Source organism: Phasianus colchicus, chromosome 2 (genome assembly GCF_987193195.1).
Source record: "Phasianus colchicus chromosome 2, bPhaCol1.hap1.1, whole genome shotgun sequence".
Taxonomy (NCBI): domain Eukaryota; kingdom Metazoa; phylum Chordata; class Aves; order Galliformes; family Phasianidae; genus Phasianus; species Phasianus colchicus.
In genome coordinates this window covers 56,548,911-56,570,460 of record NC_143437.1, presented here as the reverse complement: position 1 = coordinate 56,570,460, position 21,550 = coordinate 56,548,911, and the positions used below count along the sequence as shown (strand labels likewise).

General features: G+C 39.5%; 2 protein-coding genes across 2 annotated transcripts; both read right to left on the bottom strand.

The window, feature by feature from the left end:
• Positions 1 to 320: 320 nt before the first annotated feature.
• LOC149919043 (uncharacterized) lies at positions 321 to 7,112 on the bottom strand. The gene is made up of 4 exons (XM_090135778.1): positions 5,300 to 7,112; positions 3,833 to 3,924; positions 3,095 to 3,224; positions 321 to 942 (listed from the first exon to the last, which is right to left on the bottom strand). The coding sequence occupies exons 1-4, from the start codon at positions 5,339 to 5,341 to the stop codon at positions 739 to 741; spliced, it is 468 nt and encodes a 155-aa protein (XP_089991904.1). The 5' UTR covers positions 5,342 to 7,112; the 3' UTR covers positions 321 to 738.
• Positions 7,113 to 7,262: 150 nt separating this feature from the next.
• Positions 7,263 to 21,352, bottom strand: SLC18B1 (solute carrier family 18 member B1). The gene is made up of 14 exons (XM_031610628.2): positions 21,114 to 21,352; positions 20,562 to 20,701; positions 18,796 to 18,891; positions 17,061 to 17,134; positions 16,122 to 16,269; positions 15,395 to 15,551; positions 14,133 to 14,269; positions 12,445 to 12,546; positions 11,500 to 11,591; positions 10,697 to 10,792; positions 9,875 to 9,949; positions 8,458 to 8,551; positions 8,314 to 8,360; positions 7,263 to 7,825 (listed from the first exon to the last, which is right to left on the bottom strand). The coding sequence occupies exons 1-14, from the start codon at positions 21,259 to 21,261 to the stop codon at positions 7,753 to 7,755; spliced, it is 1,479 nt and encodes a 492-aa protein (XP_031466488.1). The 5' UTR covers positions 21,262 to 21,352; the 3' UTR covers positions 7,263 to 7,752.
• Positions 21,353 to 21,550: the final 198 nt, after the last annotated feature.

Sequence of the window (21,550 nt, the reverse complement as noted above, 5' to 3'; positions counted from 1 at the left end):
GAACTGTCCAGCAAAGAAATTCATTTTGTTGCAAGATTAAGTACACAAATCAATGTGCAATGACTATCTTGTTAGGGCAATTTAAGAAATAATTTCCATTATAATTATGTGTATTTGCACTAATTAACATCAATTCATATTATAGTTAGTGCTACAGAAACAAGCAGACAAAATCTTAAGCAGTGATATCGTAGTGAAGCTTGATGCATGCACAGGGTCCTTTTCATACCATCTCCCAAAGAGCACTACGCTCAAAACTGGCTTGGATGTACCAGAGCAGTTTATGAGAGGTCCATCAGTTAGCACCTAGTTATGGAAAAGTAAAGAAAAAAGGAACATCAACTAAGCAATATTATTGTATGACAAACACAAAATAATATACTCATTAATGTTGACCTGGTTGAAAGATGTCTCAGAAAAGCAATATGTATGAATGCAATATGTATGAATCTCTTATATGGAGCTACCATGTCTAAATAGAAACTATACAATACTTCTGTCTTGGGAAAGATTTTATTCTAAGAGACTAGGTGGACATATGGGTTGTTCTGTGAATTTCCTATCAGTTCATAAGAGTTCCAGTTATTTGGTCAGGGGTTGAGGGAATTGGATTGATCAAGATGCTGTACAAATTCAACTTGTAAAACCAGACAAACAAAGCTGCCTTGTACTTGAGCTACTTACTGAAATTGAGGGCACTAAATTCCATGTCTTGCAGTGCCTTTTTAATCATTCATACTACATGACTGGCAACTCCAAAGGGCATCTTATTACCTCAAATTCCCCAGGGGCCAGCTGCACACCGCTGTACAAGACTTCTGGAAAGACGCAGTTAGTGCCAAACATGCTACTGAGGGAGAACATGGCAAACTTGGCCTGTGTGGTCACTGCTGCCTGCCAACACATGCTCAGTTCTATGCTCCTACACTCCAGCATGCCTATCTGTGCAGAAGAGGATACGGAAAAGCAAAAATATCAGTCAGCTTTCACCAAACAAGAGCTAGACTTGACGGTAAGAAAAGATACAGTAAGATAGTAAGAAAGATACAAAAATTTAAATTTAAAATTAAAAAGAAAAGCCTAGCAGAAAAATTTTAAATAACCAATATGCTAAGAATTTAAAATAACCAATATGCTAAGCCATTTGGATATAAACATTATATCCATATTTAGTTTCTTCATTTTGAAAGATAATTACACATTAGAAAATAACATTTGCACAGTGGCAAAATCCACAGCAGAAAGTATCTCTCTCCTTTGAGAAGAGCATCCATATGAAGTCAGTGAGAACTCTAATATCTTCTCTTCCTTTTGTAAACATACAAGAGAAACCTGTTAGAGCAAAGATCAATTCAGGGTCTTGACTTTCATGATTACGATATTATCATAATATAAACAGAAAAATGAGATCAACATCATTAATGTTAACATGTCTCATAAAGTAGTTTTGAAAGAGGCCTAAAAATGAGTCTTCTTGAACCACCTCAATCAAAAATGGGACAAATACAAAGGGTCTGTAAATAGAATATTCCAACTTCCCGCTGTCCAAATAGAAAACTACTACCTGCCAATAATACTCTCCTTCAATAGCATGTAGTCTATCAAAGGCATCTAGAACATAAATTTCATCTTCCTGCTTCTCTGACATCTTGCAACTCAGGTGGCAACAAAGGTCCTTCTGGCAAATGGAATGATTTCCTTCAGGTTGAGTTCAGTGAAAAATAAGAGAATGTGGTAAACAACTACACTGAAATAATTCTCATTTGGTGGAAACTGCCTGATATTGCTTTTATACAACTTCCAGTGAACAGCAGAAAGACAGTCAGGAGACAGACAAAGGCACAAACTCAGTTCTGTCACCAGAAGGTGATTGTTTTCTGTTTCTGTATAATAATAATATGCTCTCAGATCATTTGGGGCATAAGTACCACTCCCTACACACATACACAAAACCAGTAAGCTTTTGATTTGAAAGAAAGCACAAGTAAGCAGACTAGCTAAACATATCTACTGGACTGTTCTGAAACTAAACCAAGTCTTCACAGACTACAGTCCTGATCTAAAGCTTTTTTGCTATCAATGGGAAGTAAAAGAAACTCTGATGTTTCTTGTACTGTAAGTCACAAGATTAGTACACTATGCTGTAAGATAGGCTTTAAGTGGTTGAAGATGTACATTTCTTCTTAAGTTCAGGTCCACTAGAAATCCACTAGCTCCACTAGAAAAAGGAGTGCTTCTGATTAAAGTGAACACTAATGTTGTTGAGTAAAAAACATTACCTGTAAAGAAATTAAATTACCAAAAGTCACATTCCTACGCAAGTTCTTCATGTAAATGTATCTTTAAAGCCAAGAGTAAAAACTATCTATAAACAATGTTAGTTGTCTGGCTTACAGTCATCAAACACTGAGAATAGATAATGCTTGTGTTTGCTTTCATTTCAAAGGCAAATTTTAAGGATACTTTTTTAGCAGCACCAGTAAGTTTCTCTCATTCCGAAAACATTAAATCTGTGCTTTACTTCTACCACCCTCTCAGGAAATCTGTACAGCAAAGAGCTTGCAAAGAGAACTTCTGTAGTTTACGAGACTCTAAGGAGCATTGCTCAGCACTATGTTTCCACCTAGTGGAGAAAAAAAGTTTGGGCTTTAACATGAACAAATCATTGATGAGCACTAGTACAGTGCAAGTCAGAGATGAAGAACCAATCACACACATGAAATCTCAGGAATGATCACTTTAAAAGGCACTAAAGGTACTGCAGCTATCTTAAACATTTCTGAGTTGTTATATATCACATTCTGATTTCCTCTTTATCTGTAGAAGTCCTAATCCTGTTTACGTGTGTATGCATGCCCGAAAGCTATGGGTATTTCAGCTCAGGACAACTGAGTTACAAATATATCTAAATGTTTTCCTTCTGAATGAGATAAATATCATATTACCTGTTGTATCCAAAGCAGAGTGTGTATTTGCTGAAAGAAAATTGACATGCATTCCCATAGTTGAGTGCAACTGGATCACCAACAAAAGTGGGAGAGTTATTAACAGAAGCAGTTGAAAATAGAATGTTGACAATCTGAAATGTGCTCACCAAAACCATGGCTGGATTATGAAAGATTGCACAAGTGAAAATGCCAAAGTATCCAAAGGATGTATTGAAAGTCAAAAATTCTGGATCCTTTAGGCAATTCAACTGTTTCTTGGACACAAAAAAGGCTGTACTGTTTGTTGACAGAAAAGTACAAAAAAAAAAATAGAAAAGGAATCAAATGGTTGGAATCAATAATATTAATTATAGTATTCATTCACTTAAATACAAGTAATTGAGAATATGTTTTGTGAACATGTTACTTAATATTGAAAAGGAAAATTCAAACCATTGCAAGAGGAATTAAGCACAAATATCTGTGATTCTGATTTACAGAAGTGAAAGAGATTTCTACTTAGCAGGAGTTCAGGACATTAAAGTTTTAATGCTTCATGCTACTTCCTACTGATAAACACTAAAAATAGATGGTCCTAAGAGTTTTAATTAAATTTCATTTCATTATTTGCTATTAATTAAAGAATAGCAGGAGTGAAGGCATCTTAAGGGAGTGACTTGCTGCTGTCTCCTAAATAATGATTCTATGTACCAGTACACTTAAGCCTAAGAAGTAGCCTTTATTCCACATTTCTCATTACCCGTGGATCATCCAGTTCCTGAACTTCATAGAATTGCTGTACCTTGTGATAACAAGCCACCAGTTTCCTTTCTGAATCAAAGATAATGTTCGTATTGTACTGGTAGTAACCATCACACTTGGTCACCTTGAATGACTGAACTTACATGGCTTCTTGTTCCCCATATTCACAACGATGTAGATGGAGTAATTCCTTGCCAAGCAGCTCAGTCTTTTCTGTACTCGTCAGGGGGCAAATCTAATCAGCATGCAAGGAAGGAAATAAGATATCAAAAACAGTTAATGAGTATAAATACCAAAACTAAAACTAAAGACCACTAAAACAATCAGTTTAAGTTAATTGCTCTTCATACAATTGTTTTCCATTGTTCAACAGGAGGCAGTGGTTTTGTGTTTCTAAGCTTAGAATGCTGAAACTCTGGCTTTATCTTAAATCAAATAACTGAGGAACGCAGCGGTTTCCTCATAGTGAAAGTTAATGTTTGCATCTTCTAGTTCTCCTTTTTGCTGCTGTCCTGTAGAACAATGATGTGACCGTGATATCTGAGATATCTGATCTTAGCATTCTGCTTCAGCTCTTGATTCAGCTGCTATTATGATGTAGCTCAGAATTTGTTTCTTCTACATTGTGTTCCATTATCTTTCATAAATTCACAGAATCTTAGTGTTATCTGGCTGGAAAAGACTTTGAGGATCATCATGTCCAACCATCAACCTGGTCTACCAAGTCTCATCAATAAACTCAGTGCACCAATCACACATCTCTTCAACACCTGAGCAGCTCATTCCTATGCTTGACCACCCTTTTCCATGAAGGAATACTTCCTCATGTCCAGCCTAAACATCCTCTAGCACAACCTGAGACCGTTTCCTCTTGTTCTATCGCTTGTTACCTGAGGAAAGGAGAGAGACACCATTCTCACTGCAACCTCCTTTCAGGCTGCTGGAGGGACCAAAGAGGTCTTCCCTCAGCCTCCTTGTAAACCACTAAAAATGGTACAATTTATCAAGGAAAAATAAAACTTGAGCTTCCTTCCTTTTATAATGCAGTAATGTAAAAACGAACTAGGTCAAAACAATATCACACTTTAATTTGAAGGAAGTAAAATATATTAACATTATAAAATGGCCATTATTTCTTTTATATAAATCTTGACCTTCATGAGTGTAACTAATACGCACACAGAAAAAGAATGAAAGTGACAAAGATTTACGGAAAAAAAATTATCAAGGAAGTTGTCTGAAGCTATCTATGGCAACTAACAATGTCTAACTTTTCTTCCTCTAACAGTTGCCCCAAGACATTTTAAATGATATGCATAAGCAATCCTCAATGTAGTTGTTTTTCCCAACTGTACTGTTCCCCTTCTATAGCAAAGACTATACCTTTCAGAATCAGTACATGGAATGCAGTCCACCTGGGGGTCTGGAATATTTTCAAGATAAGCATCTACTGTTCTCCTCATGAAGACCCAGCTGCAAATACCATCTTCAGGAGTCACAACGATACAGACACCCTAGTAGTGACACAGAAAAACAAAAGACAACATCTCCCCCCTCCTGTAGCTGACGAGCATTTACCAAAATGAACGGCTCTAATTAAGTCACAATACCTGTCTGGCAGCTTTGTTGATGGCCACTTCCAAAATATCCATATTTCTGCCATCAGCAACAAGTCCTCCTCAGGAGAAGCAGGCATTTCTCTGCCCTCTGACAATCGCACACTGCTTGTAGGCAGCTGTGACACAGCTATCCAAGGCCCAGGCATCGGGAGGAGACAGCAAAGACATGAGACCTCAAAAGCCCCATACCTGAAACCTGAAGTCACCCAAGAGGAGGACAGGGGCAAGCAAAGATAGGGAACTTTAATAAGGGAGATCTTGCAGAAACCTGTGAATTCCCTAGGAAGTCAACACCATGCAACACAATCCCCGTGTCCCAAAAACCTCACAACGCCGAAGGTCAGAGAGTTGTGAGCACTGAGCAATCTGCATTACACCACTGATACAGAAGTCATTGCTCAGCTGCAATTGAAGAAACACACTGCCAGCCAGATTAGCAAACTATTCAAGCACATCATTGCTGTGGGAAGGTAGGTTAATGTAAGCCCAGGTCACAGCAGAAGAAAGCCAGTTTGGGAAACCTGAGCAAAAAACCAGCACACACACACCTAGTAGGGTGTGGGCAGGGGATTGGCCCTGAGATCAGCACTGCTGTTTGGATGCTAATGGTGCCACCACCAGCTCAGCACTGCTCCAAATGAGTTTACTTGTGCCTCGTATTTATTCACAACTTCAGACCATACAACTGCACTAATAAAGCAAACTGGGTTTAGATCTGCCATTGGATGAGAGAAGAACTGCACCAGACATGGGAGAACTCAGTTCCCCATAGGAGATTCCACTGCTCTTTAACCATAGTTCCTGGACTCCTAGATAATCATGGCAGGAGGTTTGAGTGTTAGTCTGAAGAACAGATCTGGAAACCAGATCTCAATTTAGATTGTGTTTTTGGTTTTTTTTTTTTTTGTTTTTTGTTTTTTTTTTTAACCTCTACTGCAAAAACAAAAAAAGGAAGAGGGGAGAAGATGTAGTGCCAAAGCTGTTAATTTTCTACTGTTTCTACTGGACAACTAGAGAAGCTCATGGGCTGCAGGATAGCTCATTATTTTCAGTGACATCTATGTTCTGGTAATCCCTACCACTTCAAGTCCTAACAACACAAATCAGGTAGAAAAGCGGGTAATTCCTCAGAATGAATGAAATCTCATTTCTATGGATTTGTACCTTGTATCCTTTACCCCTGGTTCTCTCAGTTCCTTCTCAACTGCCTCACCTACAGCAAGGGCAGGACTGGCATTTTAAAACAAGGCTGAGTGGTACACTCTAGATTTCAGAAAGATCTAATACCTGACACAAACAAAAATCTATTGCTTTTCTGCTTTTTGGCATCCTATTCAGCTCTCTCACAGCAGTTTTCCTCATTAGTACCCAAAAAAGGGCTCTGACAGAAAATTTTTCATGTAAATCCCACTGGCTACTCACAACAAAAAAAGTTGACTGCAAACCACTCGGAGTAAACCATTTTCTTTACTTGTGGGACAAACGGATACCACAGAGTACCTCTTCTAGGGCCCAGTTCTGGGTTCAAAGACAAGACTCATGCCACAAATGAAGACTAAAAATCTAGCGTCAGTTTGCAAGGCGTGTCCATATCTCAGTTCACCTCGCCTTTTGTGCTTAGTATCTAGGAGGAGATTTTTCTCCTCTCTGTTGAAAAATGGTAACCCTAGACTTCTGATAGACACACTTATTGAAAAGACAACTAGGACAAACATCGCTGCTGGCATTTACTAGCAAAACAGTTATCTCACAGACTAACCTAAGCTTCTGCATGTTAGAGGAATGTACATGTACACACACACACACACACTTGGAGTACCCCATCTCCTCCAAGACTGGAAATCAGTTCCGCATGGACATGTTCACTTCTCATTTTCAGGCACTTTCATGAATTATAAATGCTTGTTGACACAAAGACTCTTCCTCTTCAAGAAAATTCACAGAACTTAGGAAAAAAAAAGTTGCTTTATTGAAAACAGCATTGTGCTTAAATGCTTTGCCACTTCAAATTCTGTTTCAAAATTTTACAGTGTCAGTTAAGATATTAATAGATAGTCTTTCTTCTAAAAAAATAGAGAAAAATCGTAGTAGCAAAATAGTAGCTTTATCTGAGAGTAATGCACAGCAGGCTCAAGTACAGAAGCCAGACACTTGAAAATGCACCTCTTCACATACAGTGGTACACTGTATACGGAATACAATTAAACAGGCTGACATTGAGGGCTACTCATCAGTGCAGCCAATCCACGTGAGGACTTCCAAAAGAAAGGCAGTCAGTGTTTAGTGTTTCAAAACAGTGATGCAGCTCCAACTTAAACCACAACTGGTTGTTCACTTGGGAGATCATGTATCCCAAGTCCAGAACAACAAAACACTGTTAAGCCCGCTCACTTCAACACTAAGTTAAACTACAATAATAAACAGAGGATCAAAATAATTTCTGGTTATGTTTCACTACCCAATAGATGAGTTCTTTCTTCATTATCACTAGGAGGGTTTTGCAGGCTGGAACTGGAGCTGTTTGCAGAAGGAAAGGAATGGGAGAGGAGAAACAGGTTTAACATTCTGTAGATATTTCTATGTAATACTAATATTATAACATAAAACTCACACAAAATATGGAAAGAGCTAAGTGGATCATTGAATTTGTTTCCTTAGCATTGTGCAGAACTATGTACTACTGCTGTGAAAGTTGTTTCTACTGACATAGTTCACAGATATCCTTCTGGAGGAGCCATCAGTAGGATTTACTCCTTACTATCACAGTAAAGTTCCAGTAATGTCACAATAAAGTCCAATTGCACGTAGAGAAAAGGCAAGACATAGTTCAGGTCTCTGTTTAGGTCAGTGAGGATTTAGTAAAAAATAGAGATGTATGTAAGCAGTATTTTTACTGCTCATTCTGTCATTCGATATCAGATTGGTAGTGAAGAAGAAATGGAAGTATGGCTCCCAAACATCTGCTTTATACAGCTTTAAGTAAAACAAAGAATAACTCCACATACCTTTTCCTTGTGGCTTCAGCAATATAAAATATTCCAGTTGCAAGTCCCTTTGAGAAAATGGGCAATTACAATCATAATAACAACAACCTTATACAACAGCTCTTAAGTGCAACATATATAAAAAGCAAAACATTTATCACTTACGCTTAACACTGCCCATCCTCCTTGGATGGCTGACGCCCATTCAAAACCCAGTTTTTCATTTAGAAATCCTCCTAAAGTGGGACCTATAAATGCCCTGAAACAAAGCAAAAAGAGGTGCAGATATCCCAAGTAAATAAAAGGTACAGATTGTATTATTTGCACAGGTTTTATTGCACTTTGTGGCCTTCACTTCCTCCACTGATTCTCTCCTCATCAACAAAGAAGCTGACTTCTGCAGCAAGTATTAACTCTTTGTTTGTCATGGCCCCAATAAATCTGCTGAGTTGTCACCTCAGCTATAGACAGGATATACATCAGAATGCTAAATGCACTCTTCTTTGTATCCTGCATGGCTTGAGGGCTCCATTAACTACAATGTTCTAACAGCACCTACATAGATACCTTCTACCATAAAAGAAATTTAAACCCTCATCTCTCAAACCATCCAAATCTGGAAATAGATGGATATATGCAGGTGGAAAGGCACAGTGTGATGGTTATGGTTCTCATTACTGTGCTCACAAAGTTGAGCTGCATGTAACATCCTGGCTCCTCTGTGTCAGTCTAAGAATGCCATGAAAGGTTATGCAAAAGTCCTACATGATTTTGTCATTTGCTACAGCAAAGGATGAAACTCTGTACAAGAAGAGATTTCCTGGAAGCCAGCCATAATAACAGCATGCTCAGCAGCAGCACAAAACTGAGTTTTATTAACTTCATACTGCATCTATCTGTACTGAACCCTACAACAAATAACTTAAGTGCTAGATGTCCTGTTTATCTTATAAAAATGGTGCAACTGAAACCCATCTGCAGCCACAGAGGACTACACAGACTGACAGAATATTGTGAAAGTGGCTGCCAACAGAGGGTTGCCAACTCATTTCTCACTGAGTAACAACTTTGGAAAGTTGTTCAAGTCAGTAGCATCTTCCACTCATTTCTATGACAACCACTGGGTAAGAAATTCAGGAACACTGTGCTAAGCTCTGCAAAAACAGACCCTGAATAATGGCTGTAGTCAAAAGAGAACAGAGTGTTCCATGCAGAACATAAAAAAGAGGTAAATGCAGGAGGAGAAAAAAATTTAAAAAAAATCAGAGTCTACTTATGTCTATAATAAAATCAAAGGTTTCAATGGCAACAAAAATAACCATTAAAGAGGGCAAACTAACACCCATTTAATCGGTGCAGGCTTTTTTTTTTTTTTATATGAAGGCAATGCACTTTAAAGGTAGACAGGTCCATTCCCTTGCAGGATAAAAGCCTTATTTCAACACATCACTACACATTTGGCAAGAATCTCTTGAATGGAAGTCAACACAGTGACCACAATTGGAATTCAGAATGTTTTCACATGGCAATAGTGAAGAACAACCAAACACTGTAGCCTACTAAAAGGTGACTGCATACATACCCAAGGGACCACACAGCATTAAAGAGCCCAGATACCAGCCCCAGTAGACTCAACCCTTCTTCAAATCCATTTTCACTGCAGGAAGACAGCACAATTAGAGATGCACAACACTTTACTGTGTCTCAATCTATAGCCTTCCCCTAAAATGGGTTTGGTGGAATCACATTTGTTTATCCAGTACTTTCTTTGCTGTTTTTCTAGAAGGCTGCAATGCTACTTATCATCTCTCATGTCTTCTTGGGGACACTTCTCACACCATCACTCAGTCTTCATATTTCATACGGCAAGTGTAAAACACTGATAGGTGGCTTTTAAGAAGGAAAGACCTTGCTTCAAGGGGATCATACTTACAAAAGTAAATTAAGACCCTTCTAGGACATTGCTGTCAAGCCACATGACAGACTTTGTACTTCAAGCAAGTGCAACTTGCCAGTTGGCACAATGCCAACGCAGACTGAAAATCCAGTGCACATTGCAGGCTAATCTTCCTAAGAAGGTGAAATAAGTCCTGTGTATATGAAACCACACACAAGTCACCCCATACTATGAGATTATAAGTCTATTAACTGTGCCTGTAGCGCAGAAGTACACATCTACAAGAATTTACTTGTAATATGACTGTGTCTTAATGGGATACTCAGTCAGAAAAATCTAGGACAAAAAATGAAGTGGAAGAAGCATGTGATTACTACTCACTGCTTTGGTCTCAACATGAGAAAACAGCCACACCAAAAACCCACTTTGCATTCACCTCTGAAAATAAGTTACATCTTGAGCTTCCTACAATTAGTAACATGGAAGATGCACTGGACAACTACTTACTATGCACACTGCAGTATCTCTGGAAATACTGGGATAGCACTCATTCCAAGGGAAAAGCCAAGGAAAACCAGCACTAGGACGAACATCCACAACTGACTGCAAAAGAGGATTTAATAACAGCTGAAGATTCTTTTCAGACCAAGACATCATTTGACTGAATGCTGTTACGTCAAATCACACTGATTGAACACAAAACTAAGTTTCCAGAAGTCAAAAAGAATTGTCCTAGCACTTAGACTTGAAAATAAATCTCTATGCTTTAAAAAAAAAAAAAAGATTTCATCAAAGCATTTCAATGTTGCATGCTCAGTTTAAATATTTCTCCATCAAAAAGCAGCTAATTTTAAGAGGAACACACAAGAGAAGCGGTGGACAGACAAGCTTAATTTAGTAACACAACCACACATGTAAAACCCATAGTTAATGAACACTGATGAAATTGAGAAGATTGAAAAATAAGACAGAAAGAGGACTTTGTTTTGCTGAAGTGCCATGGAACCAGGAGGCAAGAAAAATAAATAAGCAGCACTCTTCTCAACACACACATTAACATGAGCAAACATTAACAAAATACATAGAAAAAGGATCTATTTAAAAATGCTATCATTTCTACCTTAGCTACACCTCGATTTTCAGGTACTTTCACTGATTTACATTTATAGTCTTGAGTCAGAAGCAAAAACATTCTGTTTCAAGGTCAGAGGTGCTAAACATAGACTTGTGGACAAACATGATAATGGCCATGCTAGCAAAGACTAAAACATTGCTTCAGGAGACAGGTTCAAGAAGAGGCAATTCACAACCTTTCAATGTGCAGTACAGGAGCAGGTCCTAACAAGAAAAAGCACAGGGCTGTTATTAGGCCTCCTGACACCAGCAGCCATTTCCTGAGGTGCTGTGAAAGAAAGGAAGAAGCATGCAATTTAAAAATGTGAATATGTATTGCAGCTATTTTGTCTTTTCTAATATTCCTCTTCTAAATCTTCATCTTTTAAAAAGTACTGCTGGTCTATTTAACCATCACTACAAATAAACTAGCAATTCACAATTTCTAAACAACATTAAGAAACACTGAATTCATGTTTTCTTGTCACCAGTGCAATCACTGTCAGCAGTGCTTAGTACAGAGATTTCAGAATACCGAATAAAGGTGCTGCTCTGTTGGAAAAATATTCTAGGTCTCATTCGGCCTTAGCATAAGAAATACAGCACAGCACTACAACCAGTTCTCATATACAAAGTCATTATTAGTTTCAGTCAGGGAAAAAAAAAAAAAAACAAAACACCAGAGAATTGTCATCGCTCTTCATACAAATTATTCAAAGCCCAGTTTTCCTTGATCAATTAATAGTGGTTGTCAACAAGGCAGTTTTACATAATTCTTACTCTTCTCAAAAGTAGATAAAAATCAGATGTGAATAACTGCATGAATAACTGTAACACATTTTAACAGTCTGTTCCGTATGGGCTGGAAACATTGTGCTTAGTTCACCAAAAGAAAACTCAGTACATTTCAACTGTAAGATACTTAGTCAGTGTCCTTTACAGTTTCATATGTTCTTGTACAATCCAGACCTTGCAAATGAGACCTTAAGTTGGCATTATTCAGTGCACCTGCAAGGTCCCTAAACACAGATCTCTTCACAACAGCAGATCAATGTACATTACTTCAATATGGGAAGTCCTCCACTTTTAGCTAAACGTACAGAGGACATCACCACTAAACAAGCAATCAGGACAGTACTCACTGGCATTTTGTCACTTAGGAGTCCAAGGAGGGGAGAAGACAGGGAGTATGAGAGTGCCAAACCCAGGAACACTAAGCCCACATATCCAGCTGGGAGTTTGAACTATGTGAAGGAAAAAACACAACAAAACAACACAAGCCGTACAAGTTACATTAATTAAAGGACAATCCAAGAATTATATTTTAGGTCAAATAAATTAAATCTATGCAGAGTTTTACATATTTTATTTATCTCATACAGATGTTTGTCAAGTATTTGAAGTCAGCGAAGCTAGTTTCCTTTCCAATCCAATTTTAAGCACATAGTAACAAAGCCTGACATGACTGTAATCAGATAAGACTTCACTTAAAAAAAAAAAAGGCACAAACACTATGCTATCTCTTCACACCAGCACACAGGACCTTTACACTGATATCTGGCGTATTTGAAACAGGTATTTCATACACTGAAATTTAAGCGGATTTAATCTTTACCACTCCAATCTTCAATTATAGTTTCATTTAGAAAAGCATAAAAACCATAGGCATCCACTGCTAACCAGGGCATCTTAAAAGAAAGTAGTACTGTAAAACACAACAATGGCTTTTGAACCAAAGAAAGATTTTTAACTGAATGAGTAAGAGGCTTCTTTCAAACACCCCAAGGCCTACATTTTCATAATGCAGTGACATCTCTATGTTGAAACAAAATACATAATGAACCAAATGCATACTAATCTCTCAAATGAATGCTTTAACAGCTAGAAGGTATTCCAGGGTGTTTCATGTGGCATGAACTACATAAACATTCAGTATTTCCTCTCCATATGCAAGAACATGATAACAACTCTAATTTTGTGGTAAGAACACTTGCCAAGAATGCTACAGCCCTTTCACAGCAACTATCTGCTAGCAGAGAGGAGGGAAAATGCAGCAGTCACACCACTGCACACTATTCGACAGTGGAATAATTACAGATCCTGTCTGGGTGGTAGAAGATGTGTTCACATTTCTAAAGATGTTAGCACCAAGCCTTCTCAATCCTGGATAAGTACACTTAATGCTGAACTAGACAGGAAAAAAGTAGCAGTGGTACAACATCTTATAAAATGCTATACCCTAGAAAAACAAATAAATAAGCAACTCAAAAAGCACTGCTTAATTTCGTGCAGGAACCATTCCCTCTTAATTATTTTAGACACTATTGGAAAAACAAATAAATAAAATTAGATAGAAATATTAAAATAAATCAAAAGGAAAACATTTGCCTTTTAACAAGTGCTGAAGAACCCAGCTAGCCAACTGCCTAGGTGTAACCAATTTCTCTCTGGCAATGTTGTAAGTGAAAGCAGGGCTGTGACACCATGTCCCCATCAAGAGACATGATGCTGAAAAATGACTGTTGCAACTTTACAGAATTTGCTTTCAGCAAGGAGGAAAAAGTGCCTTGCTTATAAAACCCTCCTGTTAAAAGAATGGCTTCTGCAGCTGAAAGCCAATTCAGTGGAAAAAGCAAATATTTTAAAAGCCCTGAACTTCCTTGTTCTCAAAGTTCCTGATGTCAGCTGATGGTGTAAATTATTTGGAAATCAAGCTAATTAAACCAACTCAAATGAATAAGGTGTAATATTGTTTAGGATAATTTAAAGTACAATTTTTACCAGTTGTTCACCGCAAGTTAGGACTTTTCTGCACATCAACAGAACTTACCTTCTTTAAGATAAATAGAGACATTGTGGGATCCAAGAAGCCTAAGCATGCACTTAAAGAAAATATAGTAAAACAGAGAAATAAGACTTTCGGCAGAAGAGCGAGCTTCCAAAATGACTCCTTGGTAGGGATCGAATCTGATTTGAGAGAAAAGAAAGGGAAAGAAGAAATAAAAATATTGTGAAAATGCAGTTACTTCTTCTCTAGTCCTTATACTATGAAAATTTCATGTGTACGTTTTGATTTAAAACAAGCAAAAAAGGAGGGAAAATGAAGTCTCTTAGTGTATCATCTGTACACTAACACTAATTCAGATCCTCTACATGTTCAATTCATATTCCAGACAGGAAGCTTCTCTTAAGGTACCTCTGTTGGATATCATTTCTAAGTCAGGCTCCCTTCTTGACGCTGTTTGTGCTCTAATTGCTGAATGCCATCTTAAAGCATACATAAAATTAAAGTTCATTCATCTGCATCCACCAACTCAGAGCTACATTTATTAGTGTAGTTTCAAGTGGCCATGTGGTTAACCACAGCAAATTTCTTCTAAAAGCCAGTATAAGTGAAGATAATCTTCAAGGCTTTTGAATTTAAGAAGAAAAATGAGGAAAAAAAAATTATTTTATAGTTATTCTGTTTCTCTTAGAATTAGAACATAAGAAAATCAGAACCTTTCAATCGCCGTCCTGTGGGAAGACTTATCTTCAAGCTATCTTTCTGCCTAAACAGGATAATCTAAAATTTAACCAAACGTGTATGATCTCCAGCACTTCTGTTAACCCTTGCATTTATTAATTTTAACATTCTTTCATGATAATCAGATTAGATATCAGTCAGTACAAATAATCCCCCATTTTGTTCTCATTGTAATTCTTCCCCCACTACCAAATCCTCAAATACACCACACTCTCTTGTCCTAAACAAAGCCTACCTCCTGCCTTTCTTCAGCTGGCTATAACAAATTGATATTAAGCAGATACCACTGACCCTCTACAGGCTCTGAAGCTAAGGAGACACACAAACAAAAATATATCTCAGCTTACTTCCAGAGTCCTAAGTGTTTGCAGAAATACACATGACATGCTGGATTCATTCCAGGCCATCTACATGCATCAATTGTTAAAAGATGGGCTTGATGAAGACTGAAAATTAATTCAGCCCTCTGAGTTGAATCAGATTCCAGAAGCCAACAATGTTCTAAAGGACAGTTATATAGACAAGAAATTAAGGTAAACAAAGAAGGTAAGGAGGAAGGTGCTTACCATATTTTGGTAATAAGCACATATTCACAGGCACTAGGAGCAATACCACACATCCCAGCGTAATGAAAGGGATCTCATAACCAAAGGATTGATACAAAAAGCCACCTAAAGGTGGGCCCAGCACCAGTCCAAGCCCTGTAAAAATTTCAAGGCTGCCCTAAACAATGGAAAAGAAAGCAGATTTAAAAAAAAAAAGTCAGTATATTGAGAAATTTCAATGTTATGATAACCTTTACAAAGTGGGATAGCAAAAGGAATGTTATTCAAACCACCTGTACCCAAACCCACTGCAGGGTTAGCCACTCAGCTATCAACCAGGCATCCAAGTCCTGAGGCAGGGCAAATGCTTTACTGATGGAAAGCACCTGTAGGCCAACCCAGGCTGAAGTGATCCCCTCTCCCACATGCAGAGTTACGCTATGGCCTCTATGGTGGGGTGGGAATGTTCACTCCTGCGTGGAGGTGAGCATGTCTAGCTAAAGCTTTCTTTCCACAAATAGCCAACTAGGTTCACTCACTAGGGGCAGGAAACACTGAAACTGCAGTGGGAAAAACTCAGATAATTAAATCACAGCCAATCTGGCATCTTATATAAAGACTATGCGATAACTTTGAGAATACATTTGCAAGTGAGACAGCAGATTTTATCCTCCCAGTTTTAGAACTGCCTACAGCTAATTCATTGTATTGCGGGTACTCAGCTGTAACACTGTTTTTTTGTACTTACCAGGACAGTAGCTATATTATTGGGAAATGCCTTTGCAAGGATTGAAAATGATGCTGTCATTGCTGCTGCAAAACTTATTGCATCCATTGCTCTTACTAAAAAGCACAAACCAATGAACATTGGTCCACTTGGCACCTTGTCCAACATTCTGGGGAAAAAAAAAAAGAAGTAAACGTGGACCTTTCTGGATGCAACAAGTCATCCAAAAATGGCTCAGGAATATCATTGTTACTAGTTAAAGGACACAACTGTAAGACACACAGTACTTTCTATTGCTGCATTTTTTTTAATCATATCAATATAGTCATTCAAACCCTATCCCTCTATCTTTGACACTGCAAAAGGGAAGAAAAAAAGTCACAGTCTCCTAACTCCCCTCCAAAAAAACCAAAACCACACAACAAAGCCATCCTCTGTTGTATTTCATAGCTCTTCCAAGCAATGATTCAAGGAGTCTGATGCAATGAATTACAACTACCTAATAAAAAATTACTTGCTTAATTTTTAATAATACTTTTATTCTCCTATAATGAGTGGCTTAGCCTCACTGGATGCCAGGCAAGTCGTCTTATTTGCACCCACAATTGTGGGTGGTTTTTTTTGTTGTTGTTCTTTTAAGAAAGCAACAATTAAAATATTATGCATATGTAGTTCCCTTACTGCTGCACCTTGGCAGACTTCTTGCAGTTCATTAACTCTGGAAGATTTTTGTTTATAGAAACTTTCTTCTTAATTTTCAAAGTACTATACAAACCTTGAAAAGGAGAAGTATTTATTGGGCTTTACAAGTGATAAATAAAAGTAAAGATGCAAAAAAATGACTTAAGCAACACCTAAAAGATGTCCAAGAGTTTCCAGGTTTTTTGTGAATGTCTTTTCATTTGGATGAAAATAACTAGAAGACAAACACAACAAAGCAACCAAACAAAAATTACTCACCCAAATAGAATTGTTACACATCCTGAAACAAACATCCCTGACACAAACATGAATTTTGCTCCAATCTTTGTAAGCTGTAGATTAAATAAAATTTCCAAGTTATTACTTCAATCAGAAAGTTACTGTTAAGAAATCAAAGCATTCTTGATTGAAAAAAATCTCTATTTTACAGTCTACACAACCAAAAGATCTGGAGACACTTCTCCTGACTGTGTGTCTTCACACAACACTGAACCTAAAAATATTCTAAATGGTTAAGTGACTTAACCCAGTTTTCAGCACGGTAAGACAATGGTGCAGTTAACTATTTCACACCTGCACATTGCACCTTCCGCAGGGTAGCAGATTGCTGCAGGACTCCTCATGACCAACTAAAATTAATACATTCCCCCTCCGTAAAGTCAGTGGTGCCAAGTCAGCAATACCTGTTTCATACATGGCTTAGAAGAGTCAGCAGAAGCTGATTTTAAAGACCCTTAAAAATATAGTTTTGGAATAGGAGGCGTCGTATCTTCAGGCCTTCTATTTATTACCAGATAAATCACCCAGTTTTCAGACCTCATCACTAATGTGAAGGTTGAGAACAGGCCCTGACAGAAAACTTAATCCAGTAACAAAGTACATTGGAGCTTCTAATTCCAAGCTGTTACACAGTAACATCCCCTAAGGACAGTAGGTATTTCAGACTGTTTGTCTTGCTCAGGCCTGGACAGCATCCTCGTGTTCCAGTCATTAATACTGAAACCTGCATTACACCAAGTTTCGTTGAAACCTTCAAGTCTTCAGACTCCTGGACTGCCCACCTCTATTGGCAAAGACATGCTCACTTCACCTGTCCTCAAGTGAGGGTGGCTCTCTCTGCTGTGAAGTACTTGGTGAGGTTGTGTCACAGCTGAATGCCATGACAAGCACCAAGAGCAGACTTACCAAAGGCACTGTGTGACACTGATGAGCCACCTCATCCCCAAGAACAAAACATCACCATTGGCTAAGAGGAGAAACTGCCCAGCCAAAGAAGAAAGTGAAACTGCAGCAGCCCCAACTCAGGCAGGGTATGATGCTAAGTTCTGGCCAAAGATTAAGAAAAAACAGTGCTCTAGCATACAAACAAACAAATTGTGATGTAACTTATCTGTAACTGATCCAACCAGAGGAAAAACACTGATTCTGCAAGAAAACTGAAGCTGGAAAAACTGGAGACATTGCACTTGGATGAAGTGGAAGGGGAAACTGAGTTAAGCAACAGCATCATAATGGAAGGACAGGCTAAGAAAAAGGCAATATATCAGAAAAAAAGGCAGACTACAGGGAAAAAAAATAAAAAACCCACCTTGTTAACACAGACAAATAAAACTGAATATATATATATATATATATAAGTGAAATAAATAAAATACAGGCTAGTGGAAGATATAAAATAAAGGAGGAGTGATGGACAGATAGATTGTTCTGAAGCAAACAGAAAAGTTAACCAGAGGAGAAAAAAAAAAAACAAACACAACAGTTGCAGTTCAGAAACCCTATGCTGCTTTCAGGAACTGTAGAAGAGTAATTTTTTAAACTGTGCTGACAAGACCTAGATCAGATTCAGACTGGCTGGCCAGGCTCCAGTTACCGCAGACATAATTTCAAGAGCACTCCTGAAGAAACATTTCTTTTCTCACCCTCACAGAATTGTCCTTGTGTAGCAACCTGTGTCATCAAAGAAGTAAATCACAGTTTCAATGATACTTACATAATTTCCCATGATTAAAGAAGTCAAGAAATTGACCAAAGCAAAACATCCAAAAATCAGGCCAACAACTGTGTTACTGGCACCTTTTTTTTCTGCCTGCAAAAAAAGATCACAACTAAGTAAAGATGGAGGCAAACCCCTCAGGTGAGTAACATTCACGCTTTGTAAATTCTTTTTAATTCTGTCTGTGCAGTTACAAAACAATTTCTTTTCTCAAAGGCAACAGGTGCTCATGAGGTAACCCTACAACAACTTAAAGACATCTTGCACTTCTACTCAAGCTACACATAATCAAGAGAAAAGCAACATTAAATCCTCAAAGAACAGAAATGCTGCACTGTGTGCTATGCTACTGATAAGGTGAACAGACTTTATACCCACTGCTCCAGCTGGTGAGCCATATCTTCAGTTATTTGATCTCATTCACAGCGAGAAGGCAGCAAACAGGGCAGCCTGATAACTTCACTATCACTTCTCCCCTTCACCATCTTTGTAGCCCACCTTTGCACACAAGAAAGGATACAAAGGTGGTGAAGGGTCCGGAGACAAGGTGTATGAGGAGCAACTGAGGCCCCTTGGTTTGCTCAGCCCAGACCAGAGAAGCTGGAAGAGAGGCTTCATGATGGCCTACAGTTCCTCACAAGGGGAGCAGAGGGGCAGCACTGAGTTCTGCCCTCTGGGGACAACGACAGGACCCAAGGAAATAGCACAAAGTTGAGCTGGTCTGGGGGTCAGACTAAGAGTTAGAGAAAAGTTCTTCACCAGAGGGAGGTGGGCACAGAACAGGCTCCCCAAGGCAGTCAGTGGTCATGGGCCCAACTACCAGAGTTCAAGGAGTATTAGGACAGCGCTCTACGGTATAGGGTTTGGATTTTTGATGGTCCTATGTGAACTCTGTGATCCTTGTAGGTCCCTTCCAACTCAGAATATTGTATGATAACAAGTGTCACGAAATTTTTTACTTATGCCAGTGTAAGTGTGCTGTACCAGCTGGATATTAAGGGCAAAAATTTCAACGTTTCCTTTTAACAATTGGGAACAACCTGGTCATGAGAGAAGTGGATTTCTGCTGCAAAAGTACTGCAACAATGTTTTTTATCCCTTACTTAAGCACTGCAGTCACTCAGCATGAATAGAGAGTATATTTTTTCCTGCAGTTCAGCATGTTTAACACAGTGAATGATAGTCAAGCATGAGTTAACAAAGAGGAAAAAATAAATAAATAGGCATTGAGATGTTAAAGTATTGAAATGCAAGTCAGGACATGGCTTGAGTTTTAATCTCAGCTCTATCACCAAACTGTTAAACAACACTCCGCAAAAAAACTACTTCATTTCTATTTTTAATCCATCTTGTCCCTATAACTCACTATCTAATCTATTACCTCCTACGCTGAGAGCTGGATGCCAGCTGGGAGACCTGTTTCTTAGACTTGAGAGAGCAGGGTAGCTCCAGCAGGAAATGGATGTGGAGCTTTAGCACAAAGCGACCACATGTGAAACCAAGCAAGCGAATGCTGCTCTGCCATTTGCTTGCTGTCTCCTCTGCAGCCACGGGGACAATGAAATAAGTCCGTGAGCAGGAGCCAGGTCACTGTTACTTACACTCTGAGCTATTTTAGCCAGCACCGGGATGCCGTTACCAATTCCCATAACCAAAGAGTAAACCACAGCTCATACACAGCTATAAAGGTCCTATGGTGCTCAAGATCCTTATAAAAGCTTCAAGGTGAAAAACACAAAGGAAAGAACAGACAGGTAGTTTACCTCTCCAGGGAAAAAGGGGCCCAGGATGGAATAGCATATCATTGAGCTGAAGTTTATGGAAGCTGCTGCAAGCATGGTAAATAGCTGCTGCCTGGTGAGCCTTCTCGATTCCTCACCAGGTGCTTCTGGTGTGCCATCCTCTTAAATGAAAACGAAAAGAAAAACGGATAGAGAAAAGCACGATTTACAAATCAGGTTTGGAAATCAAATTCCGTGCAAAACGCCTATCCTCCTCACCACGCAGTATTTGTTCCGTACCGCAGGAGCGCATACAGGCACCACCTGCCCGGCACACGACGCAAACACTCCCAGCCGCGTTTCGGTACGCCCGTGCCCATCCCTCGGCGTCAACCGCTTCGCCCGGCGGCAGCGGAGCCTTTCCAGCCTCCGTCCCGCAAGCTCGGCCTCACGGGGCACCCACTCCGCGGGCGGGCTGCACGAAGCGCGGCACCGGCACCCACCGCAGCCCCCCGTCCCGCACCCGGCGCCGCCCCGCGCGCTGAGGCAGCCCCTTCCAGGAGCCGTCCCGCGGGGCGCCGGCCCCACTCCCACCTGGCGGCCGCTCGGGCCCCGCGCCGTCCGCCGCGCGGCTGCCCATGGGGAAGAGCGGCGGGCCCGCAATGGCCGGCACCGCCTCCTCTGGCAGCGGCCGCGTGCTGGCAACGCAGCGGGGCAGGAACAGACGCCGGCCACTGAGCATGCTCGGGATGCGGCTCGTCCTGACTACGGACCGAGGGGTTCGTGGGACGTGCTGGGGTCGGAGCGGTGGGCGCGGAGAGCTGAGCACTGTTGGCCGCGTTGAGATGTTAGGGTTTCGATTCCGAGCGTTTCGATAAATCTTTATTTATCTCGGAAGTTCTAAAAGGATCCCGAGCAGCACGGTGTCACGGGGGTTTACGTGAGCTCTGTCACTCGTGTCTTCCCACTGAACCCTGCAAAAGGTGTGTCGTGCAGGACAGGAGCCGTGCAATCTGCTAGCAAGCAGCCGG